Raw genomic sequence first — 26,114 nt, forward strand, 5'->3', positions numbered from 1 at the left:
AGAATTGGTAAACCAAAATTTTGCATAAAATTGAAGAACAAATGACACTAATGTGTAACTGTAAAAAAACTAAATTATCCTTTTTAACCAGCTCCACTGTATTAATTTAACTGGTTCTTACTGTTTCTTTAAAACATCCTAGTCAGACCAGTTTCATTCCATTGTCAAAACTGTCTTGCAAACGTGACCACCATTATACAATAGGAATTATAATGGATAATCATTGAATACTACCTTCTACTTTATGTTTTTTTTTTCAGAATATGTTAACCAATTCATTTTGTAAAACAAAAATAAATGTCATCCTTTTCATCTATTTTTTTCTTTTTTCTTCAAACTCCATGGGTCATATAAGAATTTATAAAATAAGTAGAGAGGAAAAGGGATGAGGATGAATAGAATATAAATGGGGCCTTGGAGAAATTTTTTACTGTGATGAAGCTTGAATTAAAAGTGAGAGTGAGTGCGAAAGTGAGAAAAATCTGTGTTATAGTCAATAAATAGGAGGTGAGCATGATCTTTAAGGAAAACAGTGAATCCATATTAACAAGGTGAAGAAGGTTGTTGTCTGTCGTATGACATGTCTATCTATGTACACCATTCATGGCACCAACTGATGATGAAATGCTGGTTTTGGTCAGCTTACTTGTGCCGTTTGAATAAAGGCTTGAAGCAAGCTCTGAGCTGCAAAGGTTTGATCAGGTGTTCCAGATATCACAACTTTCCCTCCACTTGTACCACCGGATGGATCAAAAACCGTTACAGTTGCACCTGAAATCTGCTTCCAGAACTAAACACATCAATGCCAACATCATTGTAAAACCATTTCAGCAATCTTGAAACTCGGAACCTTGTAATAACAGACAACACTAATATTGTTTTTTAAGCACTACAATACAACAGGTCAAACAAACATGTCAATTAATAAACATATGAGATTTCAAAGTTAAACTTTGATAATGGCCAGTAAATGGAGTGAAAGTTACTTAGCCAGATATTATGGATAAAAAGTATTGTATTTTTCCAAGGAAAATTATTGATCAGAAGACATCTTTAATCAAATTATTCAAAAATCACATTATTTAATAAGAAAACGTGACAATTCAACCACAATTCACCTCAAATTATAATCTTTATTAAGGAAATAATTAAGCACCTGTCTGATTCGATCCAAATTGCCACCGTCTTCACCATAAACAGAACCAAAGACATGTTCAGAAACTACTATCTCCACAGTAGTATTTGTCACCGTAGCAAACATGTTTCCTCTGCCAAAGGATTTTATCAAGCACAGAATGTGAGAAAGATTACATGCCGAAAAATATTTTAATAAATTTAAATATTTTGGAAACATAGAGTAGTTAGTATATTATATGGCATTGGGTTCAAAGTCAAATAATTATGAGTAAAGGATTTTACGTTAAATTATTCTTTTCCATTCCTTTTATTTACATTATTCAATTTAATCTATCTATATAGAATATTTAATTTCATCATCAACTTTCCTAAAATACTCAATTTTATCTTTTTCCCCGACACTGAAAGAGTTTGGAATCAGGTGTAAGAACAACCTTAAACACTTTACAAATATTTAAAATATTAAATTCAACACTTTCAAAATAATGGATCAAAATGAACAATAATAATAATAATAATAAACCAAATGAGTTATATTTATGTAATATTTAAATAAATGTTTTTATTTATCTTAGAGTTGTTTTAGAAAAATTAAAACAATAAAAAGAAAATAACTTTTTTTTAATTATTAACCTAGTTTTAATCAGTTTTGGATTGATTTATGTGATTCTTACTAGTTTTGGATCGATGGATGGAGTGATGGCAATTGTGACCGCCACCCAACGAACGGTGAACTTTTTAAAATTCCATCATGCCCTTGTCTTCTTTATTTTGAAAAAATGGAATAGGGTGTGGAAGAAACTTGGTTTTCCTTTTTGGTGGTGGTTTGAGCCACAAAGGAAGTGGTTTTAGTGTGGTGGTGGACGGGTCATTTGCACTGTAAGGTCCTTCGGTTGACATTGTTGTGAGGTAAGAAGATATTTAAGCTATTTTTTCGCATTTTGTTTGAGCTGGGATGGTCACGGATATTGATATCCAGAAGCCTGATTTTAATCTTACGGATGTAAGCGTCCGGAAGCCACTATTAAATGCGTAATAGAAAAATGCATTAGGGATATGGTTATCCAAAAGTGGATTTTGTATTCCAGATGTACATATCCAGAATTGGCTTTTGAATTCTGGAGATATATATCTGGAATAGTTAAGTATGTTCCGGATTTGAGCATTCAGAAGTATATTTTTTTGACTTATGGATTTCTAAATCCAGAAACTAAGTGTTTTTTTCAATTTCATTAAGGCCAGAAACTAAGTGTTTTTTTTTAATTTCATTAAGGGTATTTTGTTATTTTCGCAAAACATGATTGGGTGTAAGTTCAAATGTGTTGTGTGGGAGAATCAGCCTGGAATGATTCTTGGTCCGATGGGTTGAATTGATTGGTCCAATCCAATTTAAAACATAGTGATTGAAATTGAAAAAGAATAACGGAAACAAACTTAAATATAGGAATTTTCTTATACAAGAAAATATTAAGTAGGTAAGAAAAATCAAATTTACCTAGATAGTAAAAATAATAAATTGGTTAAATAAAAATATAACAAACAAGACGTTAAACTCTTTTGATCCTTTTTTATTTATATTATTACTATTATTATTCAAATTAATCTCTCAACTTTAAAAAATGTTCGATGTTGTCCTTTCATCTGAATTGACCTTAACATGTAAATGAAGTCAAATACAAGGACAATATGAATTTTTTTAATTAGAGAAGCAAATTGAACACTTTAAAAATAGAAAGATCAAATTAAATAACGTAAACAAAAAGAGGGGCATAAAAGAAATTTAACCCAAAGTATATTAATCAGTTTTTATATGATAACATAACCTATTTAAATATTAGTTTATTCAATGAAAATTGAAAAAGAAAATCATTAATTGTACGACCCCCTTACTCTACTTGTATGTGTACTATTGATATGCCTATCTATCTGCTTCATCTCTATGCCCAGTCACACATAAAATTAATCTCCAAAACACTACTATGATACTATCACTGTCACAAATAACACAAGCTCTCTAAAGAAAATTTATTGGGCAAGAAACATACTTCTACTATGTATCAAATGCCTCCAACTTTTAGACAAGAAGAAGAAAAAGGTGAAGAATGACACCAAATATACTTGGGCAGTATACTAACCTTCCATGTTCCAAATTCTCACTTAAATCTGTATGCAACTCTCCATTTTGTGGCCTTGTTTTTGCATGCAACCCTGCATTCTGCAAATATTGAAACTCTTAATCAACCTCATTTATGAGTTTGGAAGAATTAAAAGCTATAATTAACAGAAATTGGAAACCGATGAAACACAAATGAGGTGAAGAATACCCGTCCCTGAAACCTCCCAGAAGGATAAGCAGATTTTCCCCGGGCAAAAGGTTTACCCTTTACAGGATCCTTGTTCACTTTCCAATTGGATTTCGGTCTTGCTTCAGCAACCACTTCACTGGCCGAAAGATTATCCCTGATTCTACAAGTGGTTTTGTACAAGGCATTTTGTACACATCTGTACTCTCCAGTGATCTGCATGAAATCTCTAAGTATAAAAAACTTGACTAGGAGTAACAAAAGACTGTTGAAGCCATAACAAGAAACACAGTCTATTCTGAGTGCTCAAACGCCTCAACCCAGTGCAACAAGATAAGATATTTGTTATCAGTTAAGTCCCAAGTCCCAACCTATGTTGGTACACAAAAAGCATCAAACTATACCTATCACTAAGCATATAGAACAAGGATTGGAAAGATATTGCTAATTAACTATAAACACAAGACAATGATACAAAGGAATGCGCTTTTTGTTGAAAGTAATAGATATTTTCCACATATTTTTACTGAAATGCATTTACATAAGTGGATCACAGCTTCTAGCCAAGTATGCTTTTGTTAACTGTCTTCTATATTGGAGAATTTTAAATTGAAATTTTTGCATCAGACAAAAGTTTTTACTTTTAAATGAAAGGACATCAGCGTATGGAAACAAAATCAGGATCTAAAAATTATCAGAAGCTAATGGCATCAGGTAAATAAATTTAAACCCTTAAGGGATCCTTTAAGAAAAGTCAATGTGAAAACTGTATAAAATTAACAGCTGTACCTGTACCACCACATCATCATCTGAAGCACCAATAGGAACTGGCTCTCCATGCAAAATTTGTAAATCAGCACCAGTTACTTCTCTCAATTCTGAAATCACCTGACCTTCATTGCCGCTCAAGCAGTTTACTGTGCTTGCTGCAACTAGCAGCCTTGCAGTTACAGGTGATTCCATACTAGATACTGAGAGAAAACCCTTTCCAATGTGATCTTCAATAATTCTAGCAAAGACAAGAATAACAGCTTCTTGTGCACGAGAATTACAAGATTCAAGGTTCTGGATGAACAAAAGCCAGTGCTAAATCAATACAAATTATGAAAATCCAAAAATGTGTTTTCAAACATAGATATGCACATGAAAGAGGGCACACAAAACTGAAAATATATATATACATACTATATATTATAAACATGAATCAGTAGTGGCATGGTGCAACATTCTCATGTGACTGACCTCTACAGCAGAAATGGTGACAATGCGCTCGGCAGACTCGCTTAAAGGAGCTGTAAAGATAATAGAAGCACCTGTTTTGCTTTCCAGAGCTCTGACTATAGCCCCCCTTTTGCCAATCACGCTCCCAGCTACATTATTAGAGCAAAGGAGTCTGAACACAACTTCGTGCTCTGCTCCTTTTGAGTCACTGCCAGAGGTTTCATTAGAGTTTGTGGTCCGTTCGTATACAGATAAACCTTCCATGGAGGTTAACAATGAATTAAGGTGAGGAAAAAGTTCAGCATTGGGATCAGAGGACGATCTATCAGAAGAGATAACAGTGGGTGTACTAGAAGAAACAGAAACTTTGGATAATGGGGGACAATCTTGAAGACAGTGAGATACAGCAATCAGAGCTTTCTTTACAGCCAAAAGGCCACCAGTTATCTGTGAATCAAACAGGTTCCCAGATAAAGAAAAATAATTCCAAATAGTCATTTCTCAACGAGAAGTCTACTGTCTTATTTCCGAAGTTCATTAAAAGAAATCCCAAACAACTAGGATCTACTATTGGCATGTTTATATTTGTGCCAGATGATGAAATACAAGCTAATCTAATTTTAAATAGAAGTTCATATTTGATTCCACATTCAAAAATCGATTGTAGATCCAATATTACTTCTAAATAGAAACAATTCTAATTAGCTTTTAACAAAAATCAATTCTCACTTATTTTAAAAATAAAAACATCTCTTTCACATAAATCCTATCACCTTAAAAGTAATTTTAACCACCAAAATCAGTTTAGCAAAGACACAAAACATCTCTTGGTTGACAATTTCCTGACCCAATTAAAATACAGACAAATGTTGAGCACTGGATAAGGAAAAAAACAAAAGTAGAAAGTTTTATTGAAAAATAAAAGAAGTATACTAATTATATCAGGAATATAAACATGTAGTAATTGAAAGCATTCAACATCATGTAGGACCTAAGTCATATGCAGAAATTACGGGCATACCGCATTCGTCTATACAGCAAAACACGTGTTCTCTCACGGTACAGATGAAATCCAGGTGCTTAACAAAGAAGGTTGCCCACGTTAAAGGGAAATTGAATCACAATTTACTCAATTAGGAAAATAAATTCAGTGTTGAAATTTGGCAGAGAAGCAGCGTCACAGATCAGATTCAATAAACTCTATTTTGCAGAAAGCGCGTCACTTCCCCATGATCTCAAACAGAGAACTCAATCCACTCACACACACACATTGTAACATGTTTTTCTTTCGAAAATAACAATAACGAAGGCGTTGACCATAAAAAAACACAAATTGTAACGAGAAAAAAACTTACTTGAACTAACTCCTCGTCTTTGGCGGCGCAATGCGGAGGAGGGCAAATCCTAATTTTGGCACCACTACTGTTTCTAATGGCGGTGATGCTCTTCCCTCCTTTGCCAACAACAGCACCAATCTGCGAAGTGTGTGCAAGCAACTTGGAAAAGACCTCGCCGTTAACAGCTCTGTTAGAATTAACACCTTTTTCGGACTCCAGCTCCCAAACCCTCTCGAAAACCCTAACGACGGCCTCCTGTGCGTTGGAAACGTCGACCTCGCCGTCGCCGAGCTGGAGGCCCTTGCGGGGCGAGAGGGAGCCGATGACGAGGATGACGCGGTCCTCGGCGCTGGCGAGGGAGTCCTCGCAGTGAATTTTGCAGCCGGTCTCGCGGCGGAGCTGGGAGACGATAGAGCCGGAGCTCCCGATGAGGCCGCCCACGATGGAGGCGTGGCACACGAGGCGGAACGCGATCTGCCCAGGGAGCACCTTGAAGACGGGACGCTTGGATCGGTGGGGGTTGGCGACGGCCGTGCGCTTAGACGACGGCGTGGTTTGGTGGTGGTGGCGGTGATCGGCGTCGGAAGTGGTAGGGTCTTGCATTGCGTGGCGTAGTGGTTCCAACGTGGGACCCTTTTCCATGAGTTGGCAGGTGGGAGCAGAGTGAGTCACTTGGATGGGAAGGAAGGAACAAGAAGAGTGTGGTGGTACAAGGTTTGGCTTAAGTTAAGGATTTTTGTTGCTGTCTTTTTGCCACTGATTTTATGCAATGGAAGCAACGCGGAAGAAGTTGAAAGATCATGGACCTCTTTTGACTATTTTTTTTTATCTCGTCTTTGTTTTATGTTAATGCCGTAAATAGTGTCTGCGTGACCGTTGAAGTCGCAATGCAATAAACCCAAGGAAAGTGCTTCCATTTACTGATTCGAATCTGAATCTTAATCTTGAGGAATCTGCACTTCGATACGTTGTTTCCTTTAGTCTGGGTTTCGTCCAATGCAAATAGGTATTTTCGTCATTTAGACACTAAAATAAGTGACACCATGGAAAAGGATAATCATTTTTGAACAAGTAAATTATGAAATGAGAAGAATGCAAAATGAAAAAAAAATATTAATATTAAACATGTTGGGAATGAATATTGGTAATTGATCCTGTGAATACATTTAATGACGCACATTCCAAAGTTTTGAAACTGTATCTTTTTTTAAAGATTTTGAAGTTTAACCTAGAAAGTTGAAGATAGTATTTTCAAGATATCTTATTAATTATTCATTATCTCTGTGAGGAAGTCTTCCTCCCTACTTCTATATAAAGGGAATGTGTGAGGAAGAGATGTTAAATAAAGAAAAAACATAAAGATAATAATTCACCTAGTGTGAGATTTGAAATTCTGAGAGGTTAGAGAAAGATTGTATTCATTCCTCTTGGATGAGAGTGTGTTTTTATTTATCAATTTGAGAAGATTTTCTCTCAATTTTTTCCCAAACACATGGATGATGTGAATTGAGAAAACAGATAAGAAAAAACATAAATATTGGTGGGATGTTCAAAAATATTTATTTACTAGAATTATTCCTTCTATTGTTTAAGATAATTGCAATTTAAGTTTTTTCATTCATATGAAACATAATAATAAATATTTTCTTTATTGAAATAGTGTAATTTTATCTATGAATATATATATATATTTATTCTATATATATATTTTTTATTTATTGTATGAATATATATTTTTTATTTATTATAAATTTTGAGACAACTAAAATAATATTCTTGAAAATTGAGAATACAATAATTATTAAAATTACAGCAATTTTGAGATAAGTGGAGTTTTGATAAAAATAAAATAAAATTGACATATCGTTTGTATATTTAATATATGTGCAAACGAATCGATTTTTCTATTAAAAAAATTACCGAGTTTAATGGTTGAAAGTCGAATAGTAATCTACCTGTTTAACTCAATAAAAATTTAGAATAATTAAATGAAAAGTGAGTGAAAAATAGTATGTAAGTCAAGCTTTTGGACCTCTATAATGGTACATTAAATAACATCTCAAGACAATTATCCTATATACTTCACCAACATGTAACTAAAAGTAAGGGATACTTAACATATGTTACAAATACTTAACACTCAAAATTCAACAACTTTTCTTTTGAAAGCATTACAAGATATAAAAAAAAAACAAAGGTTTATCTATAACATACAATGTGACAGTTCTATTTAGCGAACTTTTTCTGAGAACAAGGTTTAGATTTATGAAATTTTACGTTGGAGTATATTTTCTTTTCAAAAAAATTTTTTCCCCGAAAAATAGATAAAAATATATTTCCAGCCATATGAATTAAAACATTTTTATTACCAAACATTAATTTCATAAACAAATTTTCTATAAACATTTTTTAAACTCTGTAAATGAGTTGAATTTGAAATTTATTGTAAAAAATTATAAATTATTTTTGAGAGAATGTCAAAGAGGACCAGGGCATCAAAATTATGGTATTTGGGTATCTGCTTTCACATTTAACACTGATAAGCATCTAATAATTTCTCCTGCAATATATAATTTACTATTAAAAATGATAAAAATATTCTTTCTAAATGACGAGAATAATCTTACAAGGTGTAAATAAAAATTATTTATAGATTTGGAATTTTTTGTTATGAATGTATTTTTTATTTTTGAATTTGAAGTACTACTCGATTTTCAATCCAGAATAAGGATAATTTTATAAATTTGAAAAAACTGATAGGATGTAGGTTAAAATTGATATGGTGTAAGAAGAAATTTCCTAAGCATCTGCATGTTCAGCACACTTGGTGGAGGATGAACCACGATACCAAAACCTTCATGGCCCAAATTACTCGGGCCGGCCCAATTTTTAAACCCACAGCGTTCATTCGTTCTTCTTCTTCTTCAACGTTTTCTCTCCCTGCATCAGCCACCATAGCCACCACACGCCGTGGCTGCTGTATGGTTTTTAAATGAGAAAATCCCAAACCCTGTTCCTTCTTCTGCACCATCACAATCGCAAATTCATCTCTTCCAGTGCTCTCCCCCCTCATCAAACTTCTCTCCCCTCTCAAATCTTCCTCATTCTATCTCGCCCCCAATGGCGAAAAGACCCTTCCCTTGACGCCCTAATCCCTGCCCTAACCCCTTCCCTTCTATCCTCTCTCTTCAATCTCAACCCGGACCCTCTCACCGCCCTAAATTTCTTCCGATGGATCCGCCGCAAACACTCCTTTGTCCACACGCTCCGCACCTACGAGTCCCTCCTCCTTATCCTCGTTCGACACGGGACCCTTCGTGCCGCCGAGAATGTTCGCAACTCAATGATCAAGTGCTGCGCCTCCCCACTTGACGCCAGGTTTGTGCTCAATCTCCTTCGCCGAATGAACACCGTCCCCGAGGATCACCAACTCTCGTTTAAGCTCTCTCTCACTTCCTATAATAGACTCCTCATGTGCTTGTCTCGTTTTTCAATGATCGATGAAATGATAAGTTTGTATAAGGAGATGTTGGATGATAATGGTGATGGTACTGGTAATGGAAATGGTGATGTTTTCCCTAACTTGATCACGTTGAATACCATGTTGAATTCTTATTGCAAACTGGGGAGCATGTCTGTGGCAAGACTGTTTTTTACTAGGTTGTTAAGATGTGGGTTTTGTCCGGATTCGTTTACGTATGCTTCCTTTATATTGGGTTATTGTAGAAACAAAGCTGTAGATAGAGCTTATTGTGTGTTTCGGGCCATGCCGCAGGGGAGGAATGCAGTTCCATATACTAATCTTATACATGGGCTTTGTGAAGCTGGGCGGCTTGATGATGCTCTGAACTTGTGCTCGCAGATGAGGGAGGATGGTTGTTTTCCCACGGTTCGGACTTATACTGTTCTCATCGGTGCGTTGTGTGAGTCGGGGAAGGAGGTGGAGGCTTTGAGTCTTTTTGGGGAGATGGTGGAAAGAGGTTGTGAGCCTAATGTTTATACTTACACAGTTTTGATTGATTGCTTTTGCAAGCAGAGTAGGATGGAGAAGGCGGTGGAGATGTTGAACAAAATGATGGAGAAAGGCATGGCTCCTAGTATTGTCCCATACAATGCCTTGATTGGTGGTTATTGTAAACAGGGGATGATGGAGGATGCTATGGGGGTTTTGGGTCTGATGGAGTCGAAGAAAGTTTGTCCAAATGTAAGGACGTATAATGAGTTGATTTGTGGCTTTTGTGAGGGTAAAAGTATGGATAGGGCAATGGCTCTACTTAATAAAATGGTTGAGAATAAATTGTCACCAAATGTTATTACATATAACACATTAATCCATGGGCTGTGTAAAACAGGCGTTGTAGATAGTGCATCTCGCTTGTTTCATTTGATGATTAAAGATGGCTTCAGTCCGGATGAGCGGACTTTTAGCGCTTTCATAGGCTGCTTCTGTAGAATGGGAAGGGTTGGAGAAGCTCATCAGATATTGGAGTCCCTCAAGGAAAAAAATGTCAAAGCAAATGGACATGTATATACAGCTTTGCTCGAGGGATACTGCAAAAGTGGGAAAATTGAAGATGCCCTATTATTGTTCAAAAGGATGCTTGCAGAGGAATGTTTGCCTAACTCAGTCACGCTCAATGTATTGATAGATGGCTTACGCAAAGAGGGTAAAATGCAAGATGCAATGTTGTTGGTGGAAGACATGGGAAAGTTTGGTGTGAAACCCACTCTTCATACTTATACCATTCTTGTGGAGGAAGTATTGAAGGAGTTTGACTTTGACCGAGCTAATGAAATTCTCAACCAAATCTTTTCTTCTGGATATCAGCCCAATGTGGTCACATATACAGCATTTATCAAGGCATGTTGTAGCCAAGGAAGATTAGAGGAGGCTGAAGAGATGGTAGTCAAGATTAAAAATGAAGGCATATTGCTTGACTCCTTTATCTATAATTTATTAATTAATGCATATGGATGTATGGGACTACTTGATAGCGCATTTGGTGTTCTCAAACGCATGTTTGATACTTGCTTAGAGCCTTCTTATCAAACATACTCCATTCTAATGAAGCATCTAATGATTGAAAAACATAAGGAAGGCGGCAGACATGTGGGGCTTGATTTAAGTAATGTATCTGTTAACAATGCAGACATATGGAATAACATTGATTTTGAAATCACTACAATGCTCTTTGAGAAAATGGCAGCATGTGGCTGTGTGCCCAATCTTAACACTTACAGCAGGCTTATTAAAGGATGTTGCAAAGTAGGACGTTTGGACATAGCCTTCAGTTTGTATCATCATATGAGGGGAAGTGGAATCTCTCCTTCTGAAAGTATTCATAATTCTCTTCTTAGCAGTTGTTGCAAGTTGGGAATGTTTGTGGAAGCAGTGACACTATTAGATTCTATGATGGAATGTGGTCATTTAGCACATCTGGAATCATATAAACTTCTTATTTGTGGGCTGTTTGAACAAATGGACAAAGAGAAGGCTGAAGCAGTTTTTCATGGTTTACTACGTTGTGGGTATAATTATGATGAAGTGGCTTGGAAAATTCTAATTGATGGCTTAGCTAGGAGTGGATATGTTGATCAATGCACAGAATTGCTGAGCCTTATGAAGAAGAATGGCTGCCGCTTACATTCTGAGACATGCTCCATGTTAATGCAGGAACTGCATAGAGTTGAAGAAAATGATTGTTAATTTGCCCTGGAATGGAACTTTTGCATTTGTTTATTCATATCACCTAATGCCTCTGATATTGATACATAATTTAGTTTAACACCAAGACATTTTGGTACATTCTTTTTGTGTTGATAAACTATTCATGCGAGTGGATCTTTGCTTGTCTGCTCTGGTGCTGCAAGTGGATAAACTATTGGATGTTGGTAACCGGCTTATCCATGTGAGTTATGTTTCACTCGTTACTTTTCAAATAGAGATGTAGCCAAGTTATTCACTTATTGATGTGAGCTATGCTGTATGTTGCAGTCCTTTGGGACATACCTGACAAAGATGAGACCAGTCTACCCCATAAGCAACAGCACCTGTACCCTTTTCTAAAAGGTACTGATTGTTGCCCCTTCTATTTCTTCACAAGTTTTCTACTGTACTTCCTGAAACTTTAATTTCAGGCTCAAGATCCAGTAAAAAAATCCGTTGGTAATAATAGATGTGGAAATGTAATCAGGAAAATTTAATTTATTCCTACGAATTAGGCTGATACGTTTCTTAGAATTAGGTAGACTTGATTTTATTTTTTATTTTTTTAATTTTTATTCCCTTTTTTCTCAATTAGGTGAGATGAAGATGTTTGTAAGTAAGTACCATATGTAATCTCTCTAACACAAGTCAGAAATACAATTCAGATTTATTCCTTTCCTATCAAGTCTTTCTTTGTGCATGATATTGGAGGGTACCATCTTCTCTGACCTGTTGCATCGCCACTTAACTGTTGAGCTCCCTGCTCATGCCATTGTCATCTCTTGTATGCAGCTGTTTAGTTTTGTTAATTGATGGATATTTGCTACTGTTTGGCTCTCGCTGTTTTGTTTTAACCTTGTTTGGTCTTTGGATCTCTCGCAAAATTCCACTTGTTTGGCTACTACTCAGTTTCTGTTTGATATTACTACTTTTGGCTCCTTTATTGTACCCCATTTTTACTGGCTTCATTGCAGCATGGTGTCCCTTTTCACTGTCTTTATTGCAGCATGGTGTCTCTTTTCACTGTCTTTATTGCAGCGTTTATCACCTTCATAGGCTGTCTTCATTATAGGCAGTTAGCAGCAGTCTTCAGTGCTGTTTCACCTCTGATCAAAAGAAAACATTGCGAGAAGATTCAGGAAATTTTTTTCCAGTGAGAGCTTAATCTATAACCAAGGGACTTTTTTTTCAAAATATAATCTTGCTTGCAAGCTGTGAGAATGATGGATATCTATTCATTAGTTTGAGGGGAAGTGTTGAAGTGTAACTAGGAAAATTTAATTCATTCATATAATTGGACCGATTTCGTTGGATTTATATAACTTTCATTGTCTTCTATACTTTATTAGGTGATATGAAGAAAGGGTCATATGTAATCTCTTTGACCACAAGTCAAAAATACAATGAAGATTTATTCCTTTTTTACAAGTATTTTTTCAACAAATCCATTTCAAAAGTAAATAGTTGCTGTATTATTGGGAGTTTAGCACCCTTCATTTGTTTGCTGGAGTAATCACTTAATGCCTTTTGAATTAATGCAAGGTAGAGTCATTGTCATAACTGTTCTAACAAGCCTGTGTAATTTTTGCGCAACTTTGTCTACGTGATTGAGGAGTTTACATAAAAGTTTGCGAGGGCTGTAAAAAAGAAATTTGTATATAGAAATTCCCCAAGATTCTATTATTATTGTCCTAGAATAATTACCAATTTGCAAGTAGGAGAGAATTTAGCATGTGAATTTATATTCTCTATAGTTCTTCCTCTGTGTTTTACATTGTTGCAATCTATTTGCATAGTGTATTCTTTCATTCACTAGTAATTTCCGAATTGCAACGGAGCCCCTAATGATATTTTTGACAATATATTTAAAATTTATTTCAGTACATTGGCTATCATTTGTTACACATCAGCATTACGATATTATATTCTGTTTTATGGAACATTGTCATTTTGAATGATGAAAGGCTTTCCTCCTATGGAGAATGTAGGAAAATAGGACCATTTGAGAGGGAAAAAATAGTCTTAGGCTGTGTATCTTGAATTCACGATATTGTGATGTGAGGATAAATACTGAGAGAGCTAGGTTCTCTTCTGGTACAAGTTGTATACTTTCATGACATCAAATGTAGTATTTAGGGTTTAGGGTTCGTCTATTCTTGGAGTCTTAGGTTCTTTTTGTACTTTAGAAAAACCATTATAAATTAGTTTTTTTTTAAGTTGTGGAGGTAACTTGATGAATTGAACATTTGTTTTATGTGTAGGATGATGTAGGGTTTTACTTTATGTGTAAGAGATTTTGACTCTTTTAAAGTGAAAGAAGTAAATTTTGGATGATAAATATGTATAATAAATTATGAAGTCATTAAATATCAATTGTTATTTGTTAATAAATGGAAATAACTATATTGTACATTTCTCGATTAAAATTTAATGTACTATAGTGTTCTAGTATATGAGGAAAGTGTTTATACTACAATTTCTGTTTATAAATTTCAATTAATATGATGTTCTACAATTTAATGGATAATTCGTCAACAAAGCAAAACTTGAATTACAAACTGTTCCGTTCCATTTTATCTTAAAATCAATAATGTAATTAGCCGGAACATTGAACTACTTAAAAGAATAAATTAATGGCTCATATATTATCATAGACATTGACTTCTCACTGTATGAACATTTTAATGTAAGATTTATAATTATGGTTAATTTAGATGCATATTTTACAATTGCTATCATATATCTAATTTGAACTTATTTTTATTGAACATGATCTGTTCCTATTTAAAAAACTTGTACATATTTTGATTATGCATATCCTTTATTTTTGTATTGTTCTTATATTTCTTATATTTGGTTCAATTTAAAAATTTATACAATTATGCTCTCTAAATGTTATTTTTTTTAAATGTTTAACAAATTACCATTATTAATAAAAAAACTGTATTTTTCTCATTTATAAAGTTAGGTACATTTTTATTGCCTTAATATATATGACTAGGTTCTTTTAGCATGATAACATAATTTTGATCATTAGACTAAAATAGGGCAATTAGACTCTCTAATCAATTGAGAATATATATATTTTTAAATTTTATTATTATTTGAATTTTTTTTTTAATTTTGGTAGTTGTCGATCTTGCTCATATACTCCTACAGATACCCATATTTATTTAGATAGGCCTTAACATATTGGTTTTCTATCGATATCCATAGTTATTTAGATAGGCCTTAACATATTGGTTTTCTATCGAGAAGATTTGGCTTCCGTCCTTGATCAATTCTATAAATTCCACACTAATAACACCATTATAAGATGTGTACCATCTACAATAACTTTGTGCACGAAAATCTCGATGAGACAGATAAAATAGTCACATATGATTTGATTGGTCAATGGTTAGATTTATTCTCATATCGACGAAATTATAGGTTTATGATATATGCCTTCATGGCATTTTGAACAATACATAACACCAATACATTTATTGTCATGCATAAGGGGAGAGGCATAAATCCTTATTGAATTGTCCATGCTCACCACAAACTCATTGTTGAACCACCTCGGTATTTCACTTTTCGGGATAACATATTGCATGTTTTCTTTGCACCTCGTCTCGTAAGACTACAAAGTTAAGCGTTAGTATCTTTTTTTCGACAAAAAAAAAAGATTCGAAAAAAAAGATTAAAAGAAGGGAAGAGGAAGGAAGGAATCCACACCTAAATTTTTTGAATCATTTACAAAAAAATAAAGCTACTACAGTGTTCCCTCTCAACTAATTTTGGGTAGTTGTAAATCATTAACTCTACTAGATCTTCATCTTTGTAATATGAAAGTGGGAGCTTGAAAAATTCTGAGGAGAAGTTGGTTTGCAAAGGGAGAATAGAGAAGTGTGTGAGTTTCTTGCAATGTTGTAAGTTTAAATGATAAAGTTTGAAAATTATGGAGGTTGGGAAGTGTAGTAAAATTGTTTCCTTTCAAATTTAGCCTTTCAAGGCACCTTAAATTTCTAATGACATCAGGGAATCAAACTACGTTACAGAGGTTTAGATCAATTTCACACAAACAAGGGAAAGTAGGAATGGAAGGCAACAACAAATCTGAAGGGTGCAACAACATTTTTTTTCTTATGAAAGAGGATGTTGACTGGGAAAGAATATGAGCTTCTGCTAAACAAAGCTTCTTCAAATACTTTGTGTTCCTTCGTTCATCTAATAACTCATTATTATACAATTTTGAACAGCTAGAGATTCAGATATTTAAGAGAATTCAGGCCCAATACGGTATTGGGTAAACTTACTAGGTTTTTGCAGTTTCTCAAATTCAAAATAGCAAGCTTTCTCAAAAGATCAATTGATGGATTTATTTTTTTTAGCTTTATCCTTCAAGATCTATCTTTTCAAGATTTAGGTCCTCTCTAACATCCAACATCTCAACTAAATCTTCAGAGTAAGAGAGATTCAAAAGCCTCAAATTGTGCAATTCCTACAGTGATTAGCAAATAAAAGACAAAGTTAGTAATGAAATTTGGATATTTTATAATTATTTAAAAAAAAGGAGATTAAACTATTTGTCATTTATTTGGTTTATTTTTAAAAAAATAAAAAATTAATAGACACTACCTTTGTGCCTTTCCATAGTTGTTTAATACTGCTTCATACAAGGCGTAACTCGACTAGTTTTTCTGGCTGAAAACTTTGAGACAAACATTTAAAAGGATAGTTTCTCTAATTAAGATATGCTAATTAATTCAAAAGATGATTGAGACTTCCTGAAAAGTTCACACCCTCAAGTTTAAGCAAGTTAAGATGTCTAATTTTCGATAGACCATCTGCCCTCTCAGTTCCCGAAAACAAATCACATCCAATATATATGACTTCAAGATTTTCATATGCCTACAACATTATGGAGAAAGAATAACATTGCTATACTTTTCGAGGGTTTTCATATCATAGAAAAAAAGACAATGTAAGATTTCTACTCAATCAATTATTTTTACCTCATTGTCTAACATAGCTTTCTCGAAATCTTTGCAATCCCACAACCTACTCCACTTTAGAGGCTCCTTGGGTGATTTTTCTTTAACAATACTCTGTCCCAAATCCACCAACAACCTGTGCATATAAATATTCTCACTTATACATGTTATTAGAGATTTCTCCATCAAAGTTGGTATGCCATTTTTGTAATCAAATCCACGGAAGCTTAGAAATAGCTTCGCTTCATCCTTTGAATAACCCATAATCTTATTATCACTGAGGAAACATGCAATATCAAGAAATATTTCTTTTTTTTCTTCTTCCAACTGATCAAAACTTATACTTAAAACATCCATACTATTTCTATCTTTAATATACCTTAGCCTACCCAATGCACTTCTCCATTGTGAGACATTTCGACCAAACAAAGATGACTCAATTACTTCAATTGTCAAGGGATGGCCTTCAACATGAAAAAGTACCTCACTTCCTAACTTTTCATAATCATCCAATATATAATTAAGGAAAATGTTTTTTCAACACTCAAAGTCCCTTGCGCCAGATTACATTGGTTGACATGGGAACTTTGAATACGTGGCAATGACAATATTATAAAATGAGAAAGGCAAAGTTTGTGATTACGTTGCCGTGGCAATTAGGTAAAATGAGAAAGGCCCAGGGTAAATTAAAAAATTGCAGAACCGCCATTTGAATACAACATTCGTGGAAGAGAGGAGCAGCGGGAAAGAGTGTTTGGAGCGAGCGAACATTGTAGCGACCATTGCGAAGGGTTTCAGTGGCGTAGTGCGAAGGATGACGACGACGTAGTGCGAAGGGAGACAACGACGTAATGCGAAGTTGCAGTGTTTTAGGGTTTAGGTTGCGGTGGTGTGCGAGAGGTTGCGGCCAGAGTGCGAGGAAGAACTAGAAGGTAAGTGTGTTTATTTTCGGTTTTGTGGCATTTTAGGATTGTTTGTGGTGGTGTCTTGTATGGTATAATGTTTATTTAGGATTTTTGTACGTGAGTTTTTATGTTTGGTGTGTTGTTCTCTTATTTGATGATTGATATTATTGTTGGACTGAAACTTGATGATTGTATATTTGTTTCCACTTGAAAGTTTGTATTATTGTGAAATAGTATTAAACTTTTGTCATGAGGGATTCATGTTGTGGTTTTTAGGTTTAGAAGTTTGAATTGATTTGGATTTCATTGATTAGTGTTTTGTGGTCTGGCTTTTTGGGATTGTTTTTGAACTCTTTGTGTCTTGTGAGTTACTGGTGATACAATTTAATGTGAATGTTAATGTACTGAATTAGTGACAATGACATGCGCAATTGGTGACCCATTGGTTTTTATTTGGTGACCTATGAAGCACTTTTTGCACTGTGATGTTGTGTTAGAAGTGAATGTTTGCATGTCTTTTATTGCTTTTGTGAGGCTTCAAAAGGGAGTCCAGTGAGGTAATTGAATATATTGAATAATTCATTATTTTAAAGGTACATTGAAATGTGATATGTGTACCTAAGTGGTTACCCTTTGATTTTTATGTGGTTTAGGGTATGAAGAACTTTATGCCATGTGATGTTGTCTTTGAAATAAGTGTTTGCATGTCCTTTTTGGGTGATGTGAGTGCTGAAAAGAGAGTCCAGTGAGCTCATTTTAGGTTAGAGAAATCATAATTGTAAGGGTAGCTTCAAATGGGGTGTGTGAATGCAAGTGGTGACCCATTTGTTTTTATTTTGTGACCTGTGAAGCACTTTTTTGCACTGTGATGTTGTGTTACAAGTCAATGTTTGCATGCCTTTTTTTGCTTTTGTGAGGCTTCAAAAGGGAGTCCAGTGAGGTAATTGAATATGTTGAATAATTCATTATTTTAAAGGTACCTTGAAATGTGATATGTGTACCTAAGTGGTTTGGGATGCCCCTTCGGGTGATCTTCTATGATGTGAGTACGCTCAGTATGCAATCTAGATGACTGATGAATCTTAGTTCGGGTTGTAGTCGTCCTCTCCTGATTTTGCGTGCGCTCGCTTCTTTAAGGAGACGACTGCCTTCGTTGTCTACACCCAGTTTCGTGCGTAGGATAAGCTAGTTGTTGTCTCATGTATTCACATCTCCTCTTCGTTCTTCTAGCAGGTGGTTGCCTCCTCCTTTCTCTTTTGACGCATTTCTTCCCTCTCTTTCTGTAAATCTTGAAACATAGCAATCTGATCTTCGAGAATTTAGTTGTTTGCCATTTGTCTTATCGAAACCATCGTTGCCTACTGTGATTCTATCTCGGCCCCATGGTGGGCGCCAATTGTACTTGTATAGATAAAGTAAGTCTAGATAGTACTTGAGATTGACTATAGTTATTGTTGTAGATGTCGATAGCTCGTTCATGCTCTCTTGTGTTCCTGTAGTTCAGTGCTTTACTCCTTTAGACTTGAACACTTTTTCTCCTTAGTTCCCCAATGCTCGGTTGAGAGTAAACATGCAGAAGGTTCTCCGACGATAAGTAAATACTTTGTATTGAGAATGTATATTGTAAAACTGATAAAAACGTACCTTACTCCATTTTAGAAGGCTTATTTATAACATTTAGTAATTGACCATATGATTGATGGGTTGTATCTGGCATATATCTGCACTAAATAAGTGTAAGCTGATTTATAGGGAGGTATGTTTGGAGCATATTTTCAATAAATCAGTGTTAGCTGATTTCTCGGGGTGTCATTCAGATTTAATGGAATGTGGCTATGATTTATAAGATATTTCTTTATTTGTTATTTATCGCAACGGTGCTTTTAATGTGGTTGATCACCTGATCGATCGGTTACCGAAATCAAATAACGTGACTCATTCGACCTGACCGCTACATTAATATTAATAATATTTTTTGTTATTATAAATATATTTATATCGTTATAATAAATTATATTATAAAATTAAAATCCATAATATATAATATAGAAATTTATAATTATATAAAATAGATAATTGATTATGTATTTTAATTTTATAATATATTTAGCTTTTTTATTTTTTGATATGACATCACGCTGTCATGTGCATATTATTTTGGAGGTAAAACGGAAGATGTGTGGCTTTCAGCTGACTTTTCTCTGCATGTATATGAAGAGAATATTTGAATCCCTCATCGCCTTTAAACCTGAAGAGAGTTATATGTTCACAACCACCACACCAACACCAACATAACTCTCTTCTTTCCTATCATAATAACAACAAGAAGAAAGGTAGTAAAAAAGTTTTATCTTAAACTTATCCTTACTTTTCACTTTTCAGATTCTTTTTCTCTCCTTCAAATTCCGGGCAGAGAATTTATATCCCTCTCTGGGGTTTTATCAGGAACCCCCTCCAAACGGATCCTGTCTTTTATTTAACTCTTTTGCCACCACTCATCCAACGCCACCCCAACCTTTTTTGTTCAATAACTTTGATTTTGGAGACTATTTACATCTCAATAAAGTGACTGAGAAAACAAAATTTATAATTCAGTGTCAAAATTGATATTACTTGTACGCGTTATATCCACGCGGCAATTATTAGAAAGGGTAAGTTGAGAAGCTTCGAGGAAAAACTACTCACATTATCTCTATTTATAGAGTGTTTTCCACTTTCATATTCTGATACGAAAAAGTTTTAACAACTTTTGTTTTCTCTAATGGCTTCTGACGCCTCTTCTTCGTCTCTTGCAACTCACATCTACGACGTCTTTGTCAGCTTCCGCGGTGAGGACACGCGCAACAACTTCACTGGTTTTCTCTTTCAGGCTCTCCGTACAAAAGCCATCCATGTCTTCAAAGAAGATGAAGATCTCAAAAAAGGTGAATCCATCGCACTCGAGCTGCTGCAAGCCATTCAAGCTTCTCGACTTTTCATTGTTGTCTTCTCACAGAACTATGCTTCCTCCACCTGGTGCTTGCGTGAACTGGCGGAGATATGTAACTGCGTTGAAAGACGTGTTATTATACCTATCTTTTATGATGTTGATCCTTCGGTGGTGCGCAAGCAGAGTGGATCTTATGAGAAAGCATTTGCAAAACACGAAAAGAGATTTGGAAAAGATGAAGTGAAGATGGAGGAGGTTCAGGGATGGAGACAAGCTCTCACACAAGTGGCCAATATCGCTGGTTGGGATATCCGAAATAAGTGAGTTATCCTATCAATACCTTTCGAGCCTCCATTTACCCTCTCCTCCTAAATCACAACCACTATTTTCATGTAGAACACATGAATCAAGTTTCTCATTGTGATAAAAGAACTTTTACTATACCCCCAATAAGACTATCTAAAGTATTTTTTCCTACACTCTTATCAACAATAACAAAAGATGGAAGATACTTGTCATTGACCTCTAGTTCTTTCCCAACTTCTTCATAACTTCAAGAGCATTTGAAAACTTATAAGGGGCTTCTAATTTGAACCTCTTTCTCCATATCAATATATTTTTTTTCCAATTTTGTAAACCTTCTTTCCAGGTTACCAAATTTTGCTTCAACACTCTCTAATTGGAATACCAAGACATTCATTTCAATTAGAAGATTGTGTTTTTCACTTTTTAGTAAATTACAAAATTCTTTCAAGCTACTTGATTTTACCCTTAAACTCTCAAACTTAATTTTTTCATCACAAAGAGACTTCTCCAGAAAGCTACTCTTTAAATTATGTTTGAACATTCGATTCTTCGCAATCTCCACATTTGCGAGAACTTGTCCATTTTTGTCCTTCAAGTGCAAATTCCGATCTTTCATGAAAATCGAATAACTTTTCTCCAAATAATTGTCCCATACTAAGAATATTACTCTTTAAGTCAGGTACATAATAAACGTCCTCCATTGTTCCTTCTTTTCCGTCCTTTTGAGAAAAACATATTTTTCCCCGATCTTTGATTGAAACTTTTGTTGAATCTTCAAAAGACACATGTCCATCTTCTATCTCTTGGATATTAAGAAATAGGTGTTTGTGACCACACATATGATTACTAGCACCAGTGTTTAGATAGCATACCATGTCACTGTCCAAAATGATGCCTTCATTGACCATTATGAGAATTGTCATAATTGACTATCTTTGTTAGTCGAGGAGGAACATATTATTGGTTATACTGGTCATATGCTCTAATACTATTTTTGTGAAAAGAGAATATAACTTTTATTTCAACTACTAGAAAATCATTAATTAGAAACCAATTTTAGAGACTAAAACTAATTAGTTGTTATATTGACTAATTAGATACTATTTTAGAGACTAAAAAAACTATTGGTTTCTAAATTAGTTTATATCATTGATAAATAGTTTCACTGCTACTTTTCAAATGATAATACAACCTCTCTAAATAGTCTCAGAATAGACTTCTCAAATTCTACATTCTCTCTCATAAAAGCTATTTTATAAATTATATTCAAAACTAGAATTAAAATTAATAATTATTAACTATTCAAATTTCAAAATGAAATTAATGATGATGCTAAGAGTTTAGACATTCATCACATTGAATTTATTTAGTCCTTTCTAAACTACAATTCACATATGTTAGGAATTTTGGAAACAGTAGAAAACACATGCAAATTGAATCCAAATGTATACTTGTTTAATCAAAATAATATTTTCAAGTTAAAATTTTTACGTTTTTATTTTTTCCTGTAAATGTGTATACTCCTCTTTTTTTATTTTTTTTCCTGAAATTTTGACTTAATTTCCTTTAAATTTTCAGGTTACAATGTGGACAGATTGAAGAAATTGTTCAAACGATAATAAATATTTTATCCAAAATGCCAAGACTTCTGCAAGATGAACTGGTTGGGACAGAGTCTAGGGTTGAAGAATTAACAAATCTTTCAAGTTTAGGGTCAGATAATGATGTTCGAGTTGTTGAAATTAGTGGGGTAGGTGACATAGGAAAAACAACTCTTGCTGGAATTTTATATGAAAGAATCAATCATAAATATAATTTTCCTTATTTTATTAATGATGTAAACAAAATTTATAGAGATTCTAAATCATTAGGTGTACTAAATGAGCTAATTTCCAAGTCTTCAAATGAGAAAAATTTTAAAATTTGTAATGCTATATTTGGTGACATATTTGGTTGGGGAGAATCACAATAAGAAAATCATTAATTAAAAATTAATTTTTAGGTGAAAGGATAGATAGATATACATATATGCGCAGGTGAAGGGAGCATGATCATCATAATTTTTAGGGATGAACATATACATTGAAGACACTTGGAGTGGATGATGTTTATCAAGTCCAACCGCTGAGTTGAGAAAATATTACACAGTTGATTTGAATACGTTTTTTGTTTTTTATTTTGTACAAGGATTTGATACCATTTATTTTATTCAATATTGTTGATAAAACAAATTATTGGATGATTATGAAAAGTTAGAACATGAGGTATTTTACCTATTGAACGCCATCCCTTAACAATTAAGTTATTGATTCTTTTTGTTTGGTGCAAATCTCTCTATATATATATATAATAGTATAAAATTTAAAGGTTTGATTGGAACTTGTATTTGGTCCTAATGGTATATGTTGCAGCATTGTGTGTTGAATCAAAATCTATATTTCGAGGGTTTATATATATCTAGCAAATTCTTCAGTGGCAACTGCAATGGTCCATCTTGCTCCAGCAGTCACATTTGACTTTGAAATGGAAATGTGTTAGTTTTTTCCTTTCTTTGACTTCGAAATTAACATGAAACTAGAATGGAGAAAGTGAATATTTGAAGCTGGAGATCTATAGGGAAGATATTAGAAACAGTTATGTGTGAGTGGAGCAGTGTCCATAGCTTTGTTGAAGGGTCCAAAGCTTCTAAATGCTGCTGTGTGCTTGGTCCATCTGGCTCCTTTTGATGGTACTTTTTAAATATAAGAGTTGAAGTTCATGTATTTGATAATATTATAATGCATTTTTCTATCGATAAGAATAAATTAATATGAACGAGTGTTACAAATTTAAAACATAATAATAAACCTCTCACTATCATACTCAACAAATTCTCAATCAACAAAATCAATATTTTTGTAAACAGCAAAGTATGAAACTAACTCTACTACAAGAAATTTTAGTATTACCTACAACACAAATTCGTATGTAAGAAGTAAAATCCGTATGTAAAATTTGATTACATCGATTGAAAAAAATCCTTATGTAATTGCCTGTTAGATTTATATGAAAATTTTTGTATGTAAATTTTTTTTAGTATTAAAAACTTTTTTTCCATGCCTGAACATATTTGTTTATATTTATTTATGTCTATTTCTTTTTTTATATTATATCACATTATCCTTAATTACTTAAATACTATATAAAAGTAAAATAAAATTCACTTTTTCTTTTATGAGAATTAAGAAACAATGAAGTAAAAACGGTAAAGTTACGGGTCTTAATAATTTTAAATATATTTTTATAAAAACTATAAATTTAACATTATTAACTAAATAAAATATTTTTAATACGTTTAAATTAGTTAAATGACTCTTAAATATTTATATAAGGAAGTAAAATATATTTCTTTTAAAATCATAAATTTAACGTTATTAACTAAATAAAATATTTTTAATACTGCTTAAAATTAGTTAAATAACTCTTAAATATTTATATAACGAAGTACAATATGGCACTGCAATAAATTATTGAATAAATAGACCTTAAACAGAAGTAGAGTACAAATTGAACTAATGAACACAAGTAGAGTACAAATTGAAGAACCTTTGTTCAAGATCTGTTAACACAAAATGTTTGGGGACTTGATGTCCCTATGAATTATCCTCCTCTTGCAGTCTTTGTGTAAGTAGTGAAGACCATGTGCTGTCCCAAGAGCTATCTTATCTAAAGGAGGCAAGTTCTCATCTACATGGAAAATCCACACTAATTATCCATAAATAATGCTTACAGTTTTATCCATAAATAAATAAGATCAGAATATAAATTCTTACAGCTAAGTGTTTGACTTCCAAAGATCTTGTATCCATCAACCAACTAGAAAAAAGAAGTTCCCATCCATACATCTTCAAAGTGCGAATATAAGTCAAAAGTTCTCTTGTCTTACGAATCCTATAAGAAAATCATAAATTTTAGTATTGCAAATGTGCACGAATTCATATTCATCGTTTCAGTAAAATGAGAAGGGAAGTGACCAAATGAATTAATGAAAATATGAAAGTCAAAGTATGACTTATCTTTGCAAACTTTCTACCAAATTAATCAATTTATTTATGGTTACCTTTCATCTTTCTCCTTCATCATCATCTGCTCAGTAGCACTTGCAATCAATTGCGTTATCCATTTATTCACTGAAGATTAAAATTGAGTAATAAAACAAACATTAATTTTTTAAATTGATTAATGAACTTCAACCATTAGAGACAATATACGTAGCACAACCAATTTCTTCACCTTAAGACTTGTTTCGTATAAAAGAAACAGTTTATTCAAAATAAAAACAATATTTTTATACCTTAAAACTGGATATGCCCTAAGATACATGTTAAATCAAAACAGATAGCAGACAAACATCCCTGAAAGTACAACTTAAATCAAATGTTATTGATACAGTATAAAATAAAAACTTCTCTCTAATTTCAGTTATTGATAACATTTAAGAAAAAAATCTTGTTTGAATTTAAGAAACAAATTTATTTATAGATACAAACTTCTATGCAAATCCATTCCAACTGATATTCGCCATGATGAACTCAAGCAGGTGAAAAAGGATTAAACATGGGTTGTAATATAACAAGTGCGGCTTATTGTCACACACAAAATTCTAAGTGATATTTCTATCTGGTATCAATAAAATAGTTATTGCTAATCCAGATACAAATGCAAATTTGACTTGAGTATACAAAAGAAACAGAGCCACTCCAATTTGTAGAGGCAGGCTAAAAAACAAAACTTAATGCTTAAGATCTATACAAATTACATCATTAAATATTAACAGCAACGACTTCATATCAAATGTAAGTTACAGAAGATGTTTTCGGGTTAGCATAAACTCTATCAAATATATCTTATGTAAAACCCAATATTATCCCATACAGCTAAATCTCAGCAGGTTCAGTGAAACACTAAAGTAGCTTATACACATATCAGTTTAAGGAAAGAAAATACGAACCAAGTAAGTGCATAGGAGGTAAGATCATTGGAATTTGAAAACGAACTTTTCTTCAATCTGCAGAGGGGAAAATTCCATAAAAATCTCAACGCAAAAACTAGGTCTCACAAAAATATCAAACAAATTAAAAATGCCAATAAACCAGACAGAACCCTAATAACCTAAATCACAATGCAACCCTAATTCCACACCACCGGGACCACCGTCGACCTGCAACCTGTTAACATGTTCAGTTTTTTATGTTTTTTTCTATTCTGTTTTAGTTACTGTAACTGTTTCTTAGTTATAGTTTTTATTCTA

At 33.5% G+C, this 26,114-nt stretch overlaps 5 protein-coding genes and 1 pseudogene across 5 annotated transcripts; 2 read left to right on the top strand and 4 right to left on the bottom strand.

Annotated features, from left to right (window-relative positions):
• Positions 1-414: 414 nt before the first annotated feature.
• On the bottom strand, positions 415-7,053 carry LOC137811300 (KH domain-containing protein HEN4). The gene is made up of 7 exons (XM_068612990.1): positions 6,017-7,053; positions 4,683-5,108; positions 4,230-4,505; positions 3,462-3,656; positions 3,273-3,352; positions 1,157-1,268; positions 415-778 (listed from the first exon to the last, which is right to left on the bottom strand). Exons 1-7 carry the CDS (start codon positions 6,638-6,640, stop codon positions 638-640), a joined length of 1,854 nt encoding a protein of 617 aa, XP_068469091.1. The 5' UTR covers positions 6,641-7,053; the 3' UTR covers positions 415-637.
• A 1,861-nt stretch (positions 7,054-8,914) lies between these two features.
• Positions 8,915-12,390, top strand: LOC137811301 (pentatricopeptide repeat-containing protein At5g65560-like). The gene is made up of 2 exons (XM_068612991.1): positions 8,915-11,907; positions 11,994-12,390. Exon 1 carries the CDS (start codon positions 8,991-8,993, stop codon positions 11,703-11,705), a length of 2,715 nt encoding a protein of 904 aa, XP_068469092.1. The 5' UTR covers positions 8,915-8,990; the 3' UTR covers positions 11,706-11,907; positions 11,994-12,390.
• Positions 12,391-15,443: 3,053 nt separating this feature from the next.
• LOC137809336 (disease resistance-like protein DSC1) lies at positions 15,444-16,344 on the bottom strand (annotated as a pseudogene).
• A 107-nt stretch (positions 16,345-16,451) lies between these two features.
• On the bottom strand, positions 16,452-17,200 carry LOC137809337 (disease resistance protein RUN1-like; the record flags this gene model as incomplete). Its single annotated transcript, XM_068610465.1, has 2 exons — positions 16,452-16,601; positions 16,706-17,200. Coding segments are annotated over 2 exons (645 nt in total), but the record flags the coding sequence as incomplete, so codon positions are not given.
• Positions 17,201-20,273: 3,073 nt separating this feature from the next.
• On the top strand, positions 20,274-23,097 carry LOC137811303 (disease resistance protein Roq1-like). Its single transcript, XM_068612992.1, has 2 exons — positions 20,274-20,838; positions 22,403-23,097. The coding sequence occupies exons 1-2, from the start codon at positions 20,351-20,353 to the stop codon at positions 22,794-22,796; spliced, it is 882 nt and encodes a 293-aa protein (XP_068469093.1). The 5' UTR covers positions 20,274-20,350; the 3' UTR covers positions 22,797-23,097.
• Positions 23,098-24,349: 1,252 nt separating this feature from the next.
• Positions 24,350-25,997, bottom strand: LOC137811304 (ABC transporter C family member 13-like). The gene is made up of 4 exons (XM_068612993.1): positions 25,815-25,997; positions 24,924-24,993; positions 24,637-24,754; positions 24,350-24,550 (listed from the first exon to the last, which is right to left on the bottom strand). The coding sequence occupies exons 1-4, from the start codon at positions 25,840-25,842 to the stop codon at positions 24,530-24,532; spliced, it is 237 nt and encodes a 78-aa protein (XP_068469094.1). The 5' UTR covers positions 25,843-25,997; the 3' UTR covers positions 24,350-24,529.
• Between the last annotated feature and the right edge of the window lie 117 nt (positions 25,998-26,114).

This window comes from Phaseolus vulgaris, chromosome 2 (genome assembly GCF_000499845.2).
Source record: "Phaseolus vulgaris cultivar G19833 chromosome 2, P. vulgaris v2.0, whole genome shotgun sequence".
Lineage (NCBI taxonomy): Eukaryota > Viridiplantae > Streptophyta > Magnoliopsida > Fabales > Fabaceae > Phaseolus > Phaseolus vulgaris.

What these genes read in the sequence shown, in the direction of transcription:
- LOC137811300 (XM_068612990.1), bottom strand. Translation starts at nt 6,640, where the DNA reads ATGGAAAAGGGTCCCACGTTGGAACCACTACGCCACGCAATGCAAGAC. An exon ending in TCACCATTTCTGCTGTAGAG is followed by an intron (nt 4,506 to 4,682) that starts GTCAGTCACATG and finishes TTGTTCATCCAG; the next exon opens with AACCTTGAATCTTGTAATTC. An exon ending in CTGGGAGGTTTCAGGGACGG is followed by an intron (nt 3,353 to 3,461) that starts GTATTCTTCACC and finishes CAATATTTGCAG; the next exon opens with AATGCAGGGTTGCATGCAAA.
- LOC137811301 (XM_068612991.1), top strand. Translation starts at nt 8,991, where the DNA reads ATGAGAAAATCCCAAACCCTGTTCCTTCTTCTGCACCATCACAATCGC.
- LOC137811303 (XM_068612992.1), top strand. Translation starts at nt 20,351, where the DNA reads ATGGCTTCTGACGCCTCTTCTTCGTCTCTTGCAACTCACATCTACGAC. An exon ending in GGTTGGGATATCCGAAATAA is followed by an intron (nt 20,839 to 22,402) that starts GTGAGTTATCCT and finishes TTAAATTTTCAG; the next exon opens with GTTACAATGTGGACAGATTG.
- LOC137811304 (XM_068612993.1), bottom strand. Translation starts at nt 25,842, where the DNA reads ATGATCTTACCTCCTATGCACTTACTTG. An exon ending in ACCTCCTATGCACTTACTTG is followed by an intron (nt 24,994 to 25,814) that starts GTTCGTATTTTC and finishes TTTAATCTTCAG; the next exon opens with TGAATAAATGGATAACGCAA. An exon ending in ATGAAGGAGAAAGATGAAAG is followed by an intron (nt 24,755 to 24,923) that starts GTAACCATAAAT and finishes ATTTTCTTATAG; the next exon opens with GATTCGTAAGACAAGAGAAC.